This window comes from Danio rerio, chromosome 18, assembly GCF_052040795.2.
Source record: "Danio rerio strain M-AB ecotype USA chromosome 18, GRCz13ab, whole genome shotgun sequence".
Classification (NCBI taxonomy): domain Eukaryota; kingdom Metazoa; phylum Chordata; class Actinopteri; order Cypriniformes; family Danionidae; genus Danio; species Danio rerio.
The window spans coordinates 22,805,317-22,818,593 of record NC_141038.1 but is presented as its reverse complement, the minus strand read 5'-3'; the positions used below and the strand labels follow the sequence as shown (position 1 = coordinate 22,818,593).

Below are 13,277 nucleotides of genomic sequence, written 5' to 3'. Positions count from 1 at the left end.
ATTATATGAGAGTCACTGGGATAATTAGGTTAAATAAATGTATATTATAAGACAATAAAAGTGTTTTTTGACCTTGCCTGCATATCAGCCTGTTGTTGGAGTCACCAAAACCAAAATATGACCTTTTGTAAAGCAAAATAGGGGCTCTTTAAGTCTTGACATAGTCAGTAACATATAGTAGAACATAGCGGCCATCCTAAAAGACTATTCATACAATATGCACTTTTTGAATTGAACTCATAAAGTCAGGATTGACCTGAATTTTAAAAACAAGATGAGGACATAATGGTCAAACACAGTCAAGTGCATATTTATATAAAACAAAACAAAACAAAACAAAAAAATAAAAACCGTAAAAGCAAAGCTCTATAAAATATGTGAAGCTCTGTAGTAAAATATGTGGTAAAATCTGTGATAATTTGTTTGATAGCATAATTCTGACCACCTAAAAGGTGCTGTTTTGTTTGTTAACATCTAAAACTGAATGTCTAGAGTTTGGCAAAGAAATATGTAGCATTTATCCCATTTTATTCATTTATTTAATTTTTGGCCCTTAATTAATCTGGGGTTGCCACAGTGGAATGAACTGCCAACTAATCCAGCATATGTCTTCCGCAGTGGATGCCCTTCCAGCTGCAACCGATCACTAGGGCCAGACGGAATCTGCGGACATTTTTTGCTATTTCTGGGGAGAATTTTGGTAAAAATCTGCGGATTTCTGCTGAATTATTTTGGGAGTATCATAACTAAAACAATCATATGTGAAATAAAAAAATATATATTTTTAAACTTTTATTTAATGTTTAAAATGCCAATCCAATTAGATTATCTTTATTTGGTAAACAAAGCAAGTATCTCATGTAATATATCTACTAAAAGACAGAAAACTAACTGGGCCAGTTAGCATTTCTGTGTAGAGTTTGCATGTTCTCTTTGTGTTTGCATGGGTTTCCTCCGGGGGCTCCGGTTTCCCCCACAGTCCAAAGACATGCGCTATAAGTGAATTGGGTAAGCTAAATTTTTTGTAGCTTGACTAGTTGATCATTTGATATTAGAAGTGTTTTATTTGAAAGGCAAAGGCCTCTGGATATACGCTTATTTTACCAAAATAAAATATGATCATGCCTTGATTTTTAATCATTTAATTAGGACAGTAATGTTTGACTTTGCTTAGACAAAGGTCTTGTTACTTAACAGAAATAATGTACAGTATATAATATAAAGTCAAGGTGCAGTGGGAAAAAAAATTATATTGTGAATGACTACCCATGAGCTTGGACGACTGCATCCATACATCTCTGCAATGATTCAAATTACTTATTAATAAAGTCATCAGGAATGGCAAAGAAAGCGATCTTGCAGAAATCTCAGAGTTCATCAAGATCGTTTGGATTAATCTTCAATGCCTCTTCCTTCATTTTACCCCAGACATGCTCAATAATGTTTACTACTGGTGACTGGGCTGGCCAATCCTGGAGCACCTTGACCGTCTTTGCTTTCAGGAACTTTAATGTGGAGGCTGAAGTATGAGAAGCCCTCTCCAGTGGTTTGTTTTGTAATGGGCAGCCCAAATGTCTTGATACCTCAGACTGTTGATGTTGGCATCCACTCAGCATATCTCTCGCACGCCTCCATACTGAAAGTAACCGCAAACCCTGATTTTTCCTTCCCTAAACTTGAATGATTTCTGTGAGAATCTTGGGTCCATGCTGGTGCCAATAAGTCTTCTGCAGTATTTGCGATGATTGGGATGCAGTTCAACAGATAATTCATCTGAGAAATCTACCTTTTGTCACTTTTCCAAATGATCAACTAAAAGTCTAATTATTTTTTGTTGCTCTTACAACTGGGATTGACGACAAGACTTTTGTCAGGTTGTGTACAGTACATTAAGACTTAATAAGTCTACAGTGAATGAAACATGCATCATTAAATGAATAACAAATATATCAACAACACTAAAAATGCTGAGTTGTTTTAACCCAAATTTGGGTAATAACTTAACCCAGCGATTTTATTTTTGTCCATATTTATTGTCCAATCCCTGAATTTTCTGAGTGTATTACTTATATATTTGTTATTCCATTTATTTATTCACATTTAACAACCCAGCCACCAATTCTGTGGCATTTCTAAGGAATTTGTCAGTTTGTGCATTGTATTCTTACAGTAGCACGACACATTTTAACCATTCATTCAACGTACAGCAGTAATTATCTTATTTATTTTCATGACATGTTTTGTATGCATTAAGTTATGCTGTCTGAGCAGAAGACACACTATTGAATAGACAGAAGAGAGAGATTGATACACTGTAGACAGAATGGAAAACGCAACCTGTGACCCGTGTAACAAAGCTGATGTGTTTGTTTGTTTTGCTTTGGTGCATCGTGCTTTTTCATTCACGACGATAATGCTGTTTTTTTCATTAGCTCTCCTCACTTCTGTGTTGCCATTTAAACAGATCTAGATGCTCACAGCTCCCCCTGCATCTCTTGTCACTGAATGCAAAGATAATGAGATTTTGTTTCTATATGAACACCGTTAATAGCAAACAAGCCATGGGTAATGCACTGCACTGCTATTTGTAACGGGAAATCTAAGAAATGAGATACATGCATTACCACGCATGAAACAAACCGTTTATCATGCTGAAGTTCCGTGCATGCGTTCCTTATTTACAGCCAGAAATATCTGCAGAAATTATGGGAGGGAAAACCTTTGAACAATCCCAAGTGTCTCTTAAAAGGAAATCACTTTCACGCTGTAAGAACGAGAGCGTGTGTACTAGTTATGTAGGATCCCCTTTGCCCCACTGCTGCAGCTGCTAAACCCAGAGCTTTTTGGCTCCTTATGCATATTTTAGAGTCAATGGGCAAACTCTCCAGCCTGGATAATTCAGATGATACGAAGCAAAACAGCTGGGAGGCATCTGAAAATGTAGGACAGATTAAGTAACTCACCCTTGGCTATGTTGCAAAGAGGAGATAGTGTCTCTACTTTCTTCCAGCTATTGGTAATTAAACAGATTATGGTTTCAGAGGGACTACATGGGCTTCAGTAACTCTTTAGCTTTGTAGTCTATTATTCATGGTCACTCAAAACAGTGCAGTTTAACGGCACTGTGCCAGATTGCACCTTGGTTGTTCATTTTAAACCCGTCTTCTAGTTGTAAATGAGTAACGCGGACACTAACCTTTAGATCTCAGCTAAGCACATCACAGATTACAGGAAATTGCTTGGTTGCTGACTGAAAGGCTATAAAACTGAGATGAAAGAATTGAATTAGTGCACTAATAAATTTTGTGTTCTTCCATTTAAAGTTTGAGAGTGTTGTTAAACGATATTAAGACAGATCCAGTAACATTCCCCCGGAGATCTATAACAGCTAGTCAAACTAGTTAACCCTGAGTCAATATAGGGAACCCTGGCACATCTTGAGACTCAATTCTGGGTTAACAATTAATCCTAAGCATTCTGATGTTTCAAACAGTGCAGTTCATTTCTAAACCCTGGGTAAGCACAATCAGAGTCACTGATTGAGTGAATGTGCACTATATGTACACTAGTTTCGCGTAGCCAGACCTCGGACTGACAGCTGAAGGTCTGGGAGCTTTGGTCGCTTTGAATAGTCAAGAACCGCACACTAAATTAAATGACTTACAGGTAAACCAACCAATCACATTTCGTGGCATGGAATTGTACTTGAAATAACAGTCCGAGACGCAACTTTTTATCACATATTCACGAACGTCTTTTAAAGTTGACAATAACGACTCATCAAAATTCTAAATGATCTTTCAGCAAAACATATGGCATCAACAGGAAATGTATGTATGACTTTGTTCTGAGATTCATTCATTGTTTTGGTCATGCATTTTTACATAAAGAGCATTCAGACTGAGACCACCCACTTTGAATGTTATCACTCGATTTAATGGGTATTATCAGTGGCTATCAGCTGATAGATATGGGCCAGTAGGGGCCTAGTAGGCTTAGAAGGCTGTTATCATCCATCCACATGGTTAATTAGCTATACTAATAGAGAAGATTCCAGACCCAGATCTGTTTGTACATTACTGTGACGGTTGGGTTTAGGGTTGGACAATGATAAAATACAATTAATGGGAAATTTAATAAATAATATAAATAATTCTTATTCATTTCCGGCCACAATGATATGTGATCTATAGCTGGAGATGAAAAAGACTGCTGCACACTCAACTCGAAAACGTATATCCTGTATATTTAAACCAATCTGTGGATGACTAAGTATCTGCTAAAGTGTTTCTACACAAGTGAGCATCTTCATATAACTTACAGCATAACCAGAGCTTTATATTACCACCCGCCAACCCGCCAAATGCGGGTAGATTTCTGCTCTGGCGGGTTAGACAGACACCTCCACTAGCTACTTTGGCTGGTTGTAGTTTAGTAATTGTAGTTTTCTTAAAAGCAGTGTTCGACAATAAGCATGGCCCAATATTCATGCAAATGTGATATTAGAATCGAGAAGCAGCACAACTGACAAAAATAACTGTGTTCGCGAGAGCAAAAGAATGGTAAATACAGAATGAGAGCATAATCACTTATGCTAACAGCTTATGTGATGCGCACGACTGTCAAAAAGCACGCGCGCGCTCCCATTTAGTTGTGCAAAGCAACCGTGCCTAGAGGAAGTGCAACGGGTGCAATTGGTTCGAATTGAAATAGACACAGAGCGATGATCATGCGCCCACAGTCCTTCTGCTTTCAATAGCTCAAGAATAAAAAAAGAACACATATTCTTTTGTAAGCAGCAGGGGTCACTGCTTTCATTTGAATTATTCTTAGAAGAGATTATTAACAGGCCAAACATTAACCGTGTGCATGGTATGTTTCACCTGCTTTCTTTTGCTTACAGTTATTTTTGTTAATATGGTTTAATTTTAATTTTTTACAATTACATTGCATTAATGGGAGATTACTCGCCGTTTATGTGTAGTTAGCTGGTGATCTGAGACTTTTAGCCAGGACATATTGTGCATATTTTAGATACATGACAATAATTATTTTTTAAATGTAATGTTTTTTTTAAAGAAAGGTTTTGTTGATTTAAAAAGTGCACCTATAAAGCTTTATTTTCCTTGTTTTTACACATTAAAAAATGTGGCTAAGAAATGCTTATTTGTTGTGGTCAGAGATAAATTAATCCAAAAATTCACCAAAAATTTGGTAAACCCTTAATTTTGAGCCCTGAAAAGTCGTGAAATAAAAACTGATTGCATTGTGCCACAACCCATTTGCTCATGCACAATGAGCAAGCTAATACACAATACACACAAGAAGTTAATTGAATGAGAAGGCATGTGGACATAACACAACATCTAAATCAAGTAATTTAGCATGTCAAAGTCAAATTTAAGCAAAATATATTTTCCCAACAAGAAAAGTGTGGCTAGTGAAAATAGCGAGAGGCTAGTTATGTTGGAAATCTGCTAGCCACAGTGGCTGGTGATCAAACAAGTAAATGTCAAGCCCTGAGCATAACTGTTTTGCTACAATTATGCTTGGCATCCACATTCCACAGAGTTTCTGACCCTTGAAAATGGAGACTTTTAGAAACACTTCAGTCATTGAACCAAATAACTGGTTGTATTTCTCCTATAATATAACCATTGCTCTAGGTTTTGATACATTTTTGTGACTCCTGAATCTGTACATGGAAACCAGAAAGAACATTTCAACTTATTAAAACTATGTAAGGCAAGCAGATGGCAAGATTGGTGAAATTACTGAAATTTCCAATAGTCGGCAAGCCTTTGAACTTTCTGGAGCAAGTAATTTGGCAGATTGCACCCAGAGCCGGAGCACCCAGAGGAAACCCATGCCAACATGGGGAGAACATGCAAACTCCACACAGACTCCAACATGGGGAGAACATGCAAACTCTACACAGAATTGCCAACTGACCCAGTCGGGAATAGAACCAGCGACTGTGGTTCTTGCTGTGGAGATGACAGTGCTAATCACTGAGCCACCGTGCCACCCCACATGTTCTCATTTAGTTTGTAAGTTAAAATTTTGTAAAATGTACAATTTTTACTACAATTTACAAAAACATAAAAAAGTTCATTTAAGGTCAAACTAAAAAAAAATAAAAAGGGACACACCTTTTAATACCATTTCAAATGTTAATTTCAAGAGATTACAACATTCATAGTAGACATCAAATAACCCAACTATAATCTACACACAGTGATAACACCATTTTAACATGTAATAAATTACTTAACAGTAAAAGGAGCACAAAATAATTTCAATGCCTAATTTTAGCATTTACTCTTCCAATTTAGTCATATGCAAAACTAAAAATCCACCTGTGAATTTTTAGTTATTGCAACAAAAACTATTCATATACACTGCAGAACCCAAAAAGTTAAGGTAACTCAAACCATTTGAGGAAATTGATTGCAACAAACCATTTAAATTCAAAAATTAATCTTAATAAATACTTTGAACTTAATCCATTTGAGTAAATGAAGCAATTTGAGCACAGTAAAACCCAATAAATGAAGAGAACTCAAACCAACTGAGTACTGTAAAACATAGTTATTTAAGTCAACTCAAATTGTTTGAGGAAACCAATGGCAACAAACCATTTGAGTTAAAACAAAAAACCTAACATATATAATTACTGTGAACTTACTCTATTTAAGTTGAAGTAATGAGATATTAATTGGCTCATTATCTTCAACACTAAGTTCAAAACTCTTTTCAAATGAGTAGAATCAACTTTCAGTCAATTTTGAGTTAACTACACACATTTATTGTGATAAAGTTGACTGTTGGGTTTTACAGTGTATAAAAATCCCCAAAACAAACAAAAATGCTCTGGGGTAGCTCAAATAATGTTTCGCTGCTCTTTGGGCAAATTATTAATCGGAACCAGCAACAAAAATCAGTCCAAAGCACTCGAAAGATGTTGAAAAAATATTAAAAAGCCTTTATTCACATAGCTAATTTTTAAAAACACTACACTTTTCGGCAGAGAGCTGGCTTCATCAGGGTAACCTGGGTAAAACTTCATGTGGTAAGCCTGATGAAGATAGCTCTCTGCCGAAACGCATACATTTTTTAAATTAGAGAATACCCCTGTGAATAAAGGCATTTTAATATTTTTTTTTTATATTTTTTAATTTACATTTTTGAGTGCCTTGGACTGATTTTTGTTGCGTTCCAACAATTCATGTAGCTTTAACACAAAATACTTAAGTTGACTGAATGCAATGAAGTGAGGTTCAGCAATTTTGCTGCTTTAGCTTATTTTTATTTAAGCAGTCAGCTGGATTTTTTTTTTTTTTTCTATAGAAGAATTAATGTTACACTTTTTACATATTTTGGTTGAAAGCATTATACCTTCAGTACAAAACATTAATTCATTCACTTTCTTTTCGGCTTAGTCCCTTTATTAATCTGGGGTCGCCACAGCGGAATGAACCGCCAACTTATCCAGCACGTTTTTACACAGCGGATGCCTACCTATCTCTGGGAAACAGTACAAAACAGTGCAGGGTTATTGTTTCCCCTATAAAGCAGAGAGAGAGAGATCACCTTTAGAGACTTAAGACAACCCTATGTGCTTATCTGAGAGTCAACTGGGACGACAGGGAGATGTTTCTGCCAACCCCTCAACCAAACCAATGAAGACATGCTCCAAAGCAGCTTCATGTTAAACATAAATGAGGAGGAGACAGGAAAAGGCGCTAAATTAAAAATGATACTCCCCTGATGGGCGCAAAGTAATATTTTTAGAGCAGAGCGCATATTGAAATGTTAATGCCCATGGCCTTCAGCAGACCTGTGTGTTTATTCGGTGAGACAGGCTGAGCACCTGCACAAACCTTACACACACGTTCCCAAACCACATGCTGAATTATAGGCTGAAACATATACGCACATTCACACAGACGATAATTCATGCTCGCACTGCCATATCAGTTTAAACACACTCTCTTACACAACCACATGATCTTTATTTTAAAAATTCTCAGCACCCTATGAATAATGTTTCTCCGTCTGCAGCTGATTTACATAAAACAATGAGTCAGCATTTAAACATAATCAAACAAATCCTAACAACAAATAAACTACTGAATAATAAGACATATCATTGCATAAATTATTTGCTCTAGAAAGTTCAAAGGGTTGCCGACTATTGGAAATTTCAGTAATTTCACCAATTTGCCTGTTCAAAAACAAAATAAGGTATATCAATAATGAATGTCTGTTGGCCCAGGTCTGCTGGGAGAGAGTTTCAGGGCAGATGGGGAAAGCAGTCAACTGTCCCATTGGATAAATCTTGCTTTATTAGCACATATTGCATTCACTGCTCCTGTTTTTATGCCTTCCCAACTTAAAATTAGTTATTTTCTGTTGAAAACGTATGTTATAGAAGAAGCAGCAGTCATAATACTGTATGATAACTGTATATCATCATATCCCAAATGTTTTGATAATCATTTAATCATATACAGTAGTGGAAAAATTACAATTTGTTAATTATTCTAACATATTGATGTTATGCTGATAAAGATTTTTGAAACATATAAATATATATAATCATACTCGTAGCAGTGGGATATGGCTGTATTTCGGCACTGGTAGAAGGCGTGCGTTGGCTCAAGCCAGCCGACCGAGCGCCTTAGTGCCCTCCACCAGTAACGATATACAGCAATATCGCACTACTACGAGTGTGACATTGCGTTTATACAACAGTTTGATGGCAAAATTGTGTATATAAAAAACAAAAAACTAACACAAAAAGTCTAAAAAAAACTCTTTTTTTAAGAGGAACTACTTTTTTCCACTGTTTATACACATCACATACACACGTCACTTTAGAGAGAGTATTTAAGTGATTCTCTAGCGTAATATCAAGTGATGACAAAACAAGTCACATTTTAAGCTTTTAAGGTTGATTTCCGTGCTGAATCTCTGAAATTATGAATATTTAAAATAGGCACTATCCTTATAAATAAACTGCATAGTTGCAATATAAACAACTTCAATCCTACCTAAAAAAGTCTCAAAAGTACATTATGTTGTCAAACAGCTGCAATATTTGTCAAACTGTAGTCCTCTGCTTGCAACTCGTGTGGGCAGAGTAATACACAAGGGTGAAGAGGTTGTACGAGTGCTGATATTACTTTAATATCTCACGGCCATCAGTCAATCAAATTCAAGAACCAGACAGAACTCTTGCATAAACATATATACATTTTTTTAAAAATTCAATATATTAGTTCAAAAAATTCTAAATGAGCATAAATTTAAAATAGAATTAAGACCAATCCCGTTTTTTTTTTTTTTTTTTCTTATCATGACAGTAAAACACAAACGCATTTATGAATATATTAAAACAAATGCTCAACCCAGGCTCATTCTGAAAACATAGCCCCTCGGACGTTTCTGGAGACTGCAATTTATGTTGCCAGAGGTACGTATGGCTGCATTTCATTTTTTCAAGCGAACGCTACGGGGCGGTGTGACGCTGCTCCTCTTCGCGCTCGCCGGCTGACGGCTCACCTCCGTGTGGAGGGTTTTCCCGCTGCTACCAGTTTGTCCGGTTAGCTCATCGTGTTACATCAGCGGAGGGGAGGCCCGGAGGGGAGCTGGCTGCGATGACCGGGTTCAAGTCCGGGGAGGAGCGGTTCAATAAATCAGGTAAGACAAAAAACAGAATCCAAAAAAGAAAGTAAAAGAGTTCATAATGGGTCGCGAATGCAGTGAAATCTGAAAACGCAGTCAAAACCAGATGAGGTTTTTTCTTTTTCTGGACGGCTTTTGTAAATCGTTGCTTGGGTTTAGGGAAGGAGAAGGAGGAAGGTGGGTCGGCCGATTCATTCTGTCAGTCAGTCAGTCAGTCAGTCGGACAGACGGTCGCTCGACAGCGGCCTTTAGCAGCTTTTTACGAGAGAACAGCGCGTGCGCGAACGGCGCAAAAAAGCATGCACAGCAGCCTCTCGCGGATTTGCGAAAACAAAAACTGCACAAATACGTACCTCCCGGGACGTATTCCGCGGTCTCCAGAAACGTCCGCGGAGCTACGTTTCCAGAATGAGCCAAGGTTGCATTTTCTTGTTTGTTGTAAAAATTCATAATAATGACAAAAAATACAAATTTGTGCATCTTTTTACTTCCGTGTGCAGCCATGCTGCCGCTGTAACTGGTGTATTCTTAGAAATTTTCTCACTCCTTGGTTTCGAGTGTAATCTCAATTTAAAGGGGTATGTAGCCCTTCCCCTTAGCCCTACGCCTTCAAGCTAAAGAGAATTGGGACACCCCTACCCCTTCATGTGAATGCGCAAAATGACGGGTAGGGATAAGGGGAGTGGCTAAGGGGTAAAATTGGGATTGGGCCTTAGTAACCATGTAAAGATCCTTTTTTAGCCACTTCTAATTCAACTTAAGGTATCCTTTCCTAAAATGTCTGTAAAAAAGTCTTATTGACTAAACTTCTGAAAAGTAATTTATTTTGTGGCACGTATAGAGATTCCAAAATTGGATTCTTATTAGACTATTATAATGTATACCTCATCATCAGGCAGATAAGGGAATGTATTATTTATAAGAATAACCAAGCACCCACAGCATATCAAAAATCTGGTAATAGGATTTATTAATAAAACTATCCACCTAAAGGCTACCCCTTGAAAGAACAAATATGAATTTGAGCTCAAATACCACAAAATAACTGATGCTTTTTAATCGTACTAACCTCAGGGTAATCAGCGCTTAAAGAATAATACATTCAATTCCACAAAACCATGAGGAAAGTCATGTAGAGATATACTCTGCCACAAATAGTATAATGTAATTCAGCTTATGTGATGTGTCAATGTGATGTTTTACTTTCAAATGTCACCCACATTTGTGTCTGTGCAGGCTGTGAGAAGTAAAGAGCATTAATACATGAAAACTTTAGTAATTATGAAAGTATAAAAAAATGTGATGAGACATTAATCGTGAAGCTTAATAATAAGATCATTTACACATGTGAGTGGGCTGGAGATGAGGAAATCAGTATTTGTGTCACAGTGACATATAGCCGTGTGCAGAAGAGGAGTTTGTGGGAAGAGCAGATTGTGGTGATGTAATTAGCAGCAAGTACCTGAATGGTAGTGCAGCAGCAAAACCTGACTGTGATCCCCTGTGGTTTTAGGCATGAACCCAACAGTAACTTGCATGCATTGACCAGCATCAAGCGTCCCTACAGATGGCTCTACAGAAAACGGCCTGTTGGGAACACATACATCATTACAGACACACTGTCTTCGTACTACAATGTCAAAGCAATTTGCACTGACGCTGCTCTCTTACCTGCATGTGCTAAGCTTGAATTTAGCCTCACAATTTCCTATGTTTCGCACAAGCAGAGTTCTCTGGGATAAGCACTTGACTGGACACACTAAGAAATGGAGACTGTCTGGAAAGTCCAAGATGGCACGGGGTCCAATCGCACGAATGGGCACCTCAAACTTCTCACGTTCAGTCACACAGATGACACTGTGGATATAATCCTGCGATACAAGCATCGGATTGTCAGTGGCTGTTAAGAGAGGCAGTATGTAGTTTCAAGACTAAGACTAGTCTTACTCTTTGAGTATATAACAATTAAAAGCAACAAAAAAAAAATTTTTAACTTTTAAATTATGACTCTATAATTATTTCTGTGGTAAAAAAAAAACTCTTTACCAGGATGCACAGAATTTTCAGAAAGATATTGCCTGAAAAATGCATGTTCGCTGTTTGGACAAAAGAGAAAAATGATCAAAAATATAAGCCCCATAAAAAAGATTACACTGCTCCCACACCACCTAGAATTCCTGAGAGCATGGGTTTCACTCTCCCTCCAGCTGTCATAACTATGCGAAATGAAGCAGCTCTCACACCAGACATGGAAAGTGCTGCGCTATGAAACCCATTGATTTAAATGTCATGCATGTGTGGTTTGATGTTGCCCCAATCAGAGACCAAGAGCACTGGAGTGGACCATTTTAAGCAATTCATGTGTTTTGCACTGCTCATGGAGAAACTTATACTTGACAGCATTCACAACACTAATAGCAAACTATTCCAATTATCATTCATCATCCATGCAGGTGCCATAAGAAATAATGTTACATTGTTGAGTTAATATGTTGAGTGACAATAAATAGCAAAAACATGAATTTATTGTTGGTGTTTAGACTAAAATCAGATTTTGCATTTTTGTATAAAAAACCGCCAGTGTTTATCATTGTTTCCCCCAGTTGTCTGTCTATGCATACTTTGGTGAGTCTTTGAATATTAGCTTGCTTTGCTTTAAGTGAATCTGAGTTTATTTTCCCACGTCAGGAAAATAAATAATAAACACGGCCTGCCAGAAATATAAACCACTGTCTCAACACTCACGTATTGTCAAGCTGGAAAGTGATTGAAATATTTGAGCAGAATGCTCTCAATGCCTGAAGGTTCAATGTTTACACTTTTTGGTATATAGTCTTAGCAATGGCACACTTACCATAGTCAAAACACAAATACTGAGAAAAAAGTTTATTTTGCCATTAAATATCTTACCTCACATTTAATTTAATAAACCCAAGACTTCAGAAATTTCTGCATTGGAAAGTTAATCCAGAGTCTTCAGCCACATGCTAAAAAAAATCCTTGCATCTAAACCCAACTCAGAATTCAATTAGTAGAAAAATAATTATGCTGTCTTTCTCCGATTGAACTATCACAACTCTTTTATTGGCTAAATTTGCAATAAGTATGACCTAATCTGCATTCATATATAGAATAGACCAGCTTACTCACAGCTTAATACACGCAGGATGTACAGCAATACGCAAATATCTTAACATATGAAAAAGAATTAAAGGATTAAAATATTACAAAAATTATTATTATTTTCTAGCCTACATAAATATAAAAACCATGCTTTCATGTCTTCTTCATCTCAAGGGGCTTTTTCAGTTTATTCGTGACAATTTGCTTTTGTAAAATGTCATTATTATTAGCAGTATTCTTTAATATATGCATATTTATATTTTTTTATAAAAAACAAGCTTAGATTTGTCCACCTGTCAGGTTTTAGATCATATTTATATATCCGTAAATAGCAAATGCGCTATGGCACGGCACAACTGGCTCTAAGGAAATGGGAGATGGGACTCTGATTGGTTTATTCTAAAAACACACCTATAACTCATTAAGAGAATAAGCTCAACCCTGTAAGACCATGTGCCACGGCA

The 13,277-nt window shown here is 36.8% G+C and overlaps 1 protein-coding gene across 3 annotated transcripts in view; it reads right to left on the bottom strand.

Moving 5' to 3' along the window:
* The window catches only part of hydin (HYDIN axonemal central pair apparatus protein), a 147,174-nt gene that overhangs the window by 127,051 nt on the left and 6,846 nt on the right, over positions 1-13,277 (bottom strand). For 2 of the 3 annotated variants that reach the window (XM_087292113.2, NM_001114415.2), the window contains 2 exon segments: positions 11,362-11,561; positions 11,153-11,277 (listed from right to left, as the gene is read on the bottom strand). In XM_087292113.2, the coding sequence (XP_087148239.1) occupies positions 11,153-11,277; positions 11,362-11,561 (325 nt within the window). 3 annotated transcript variants of the gene reach the window in all.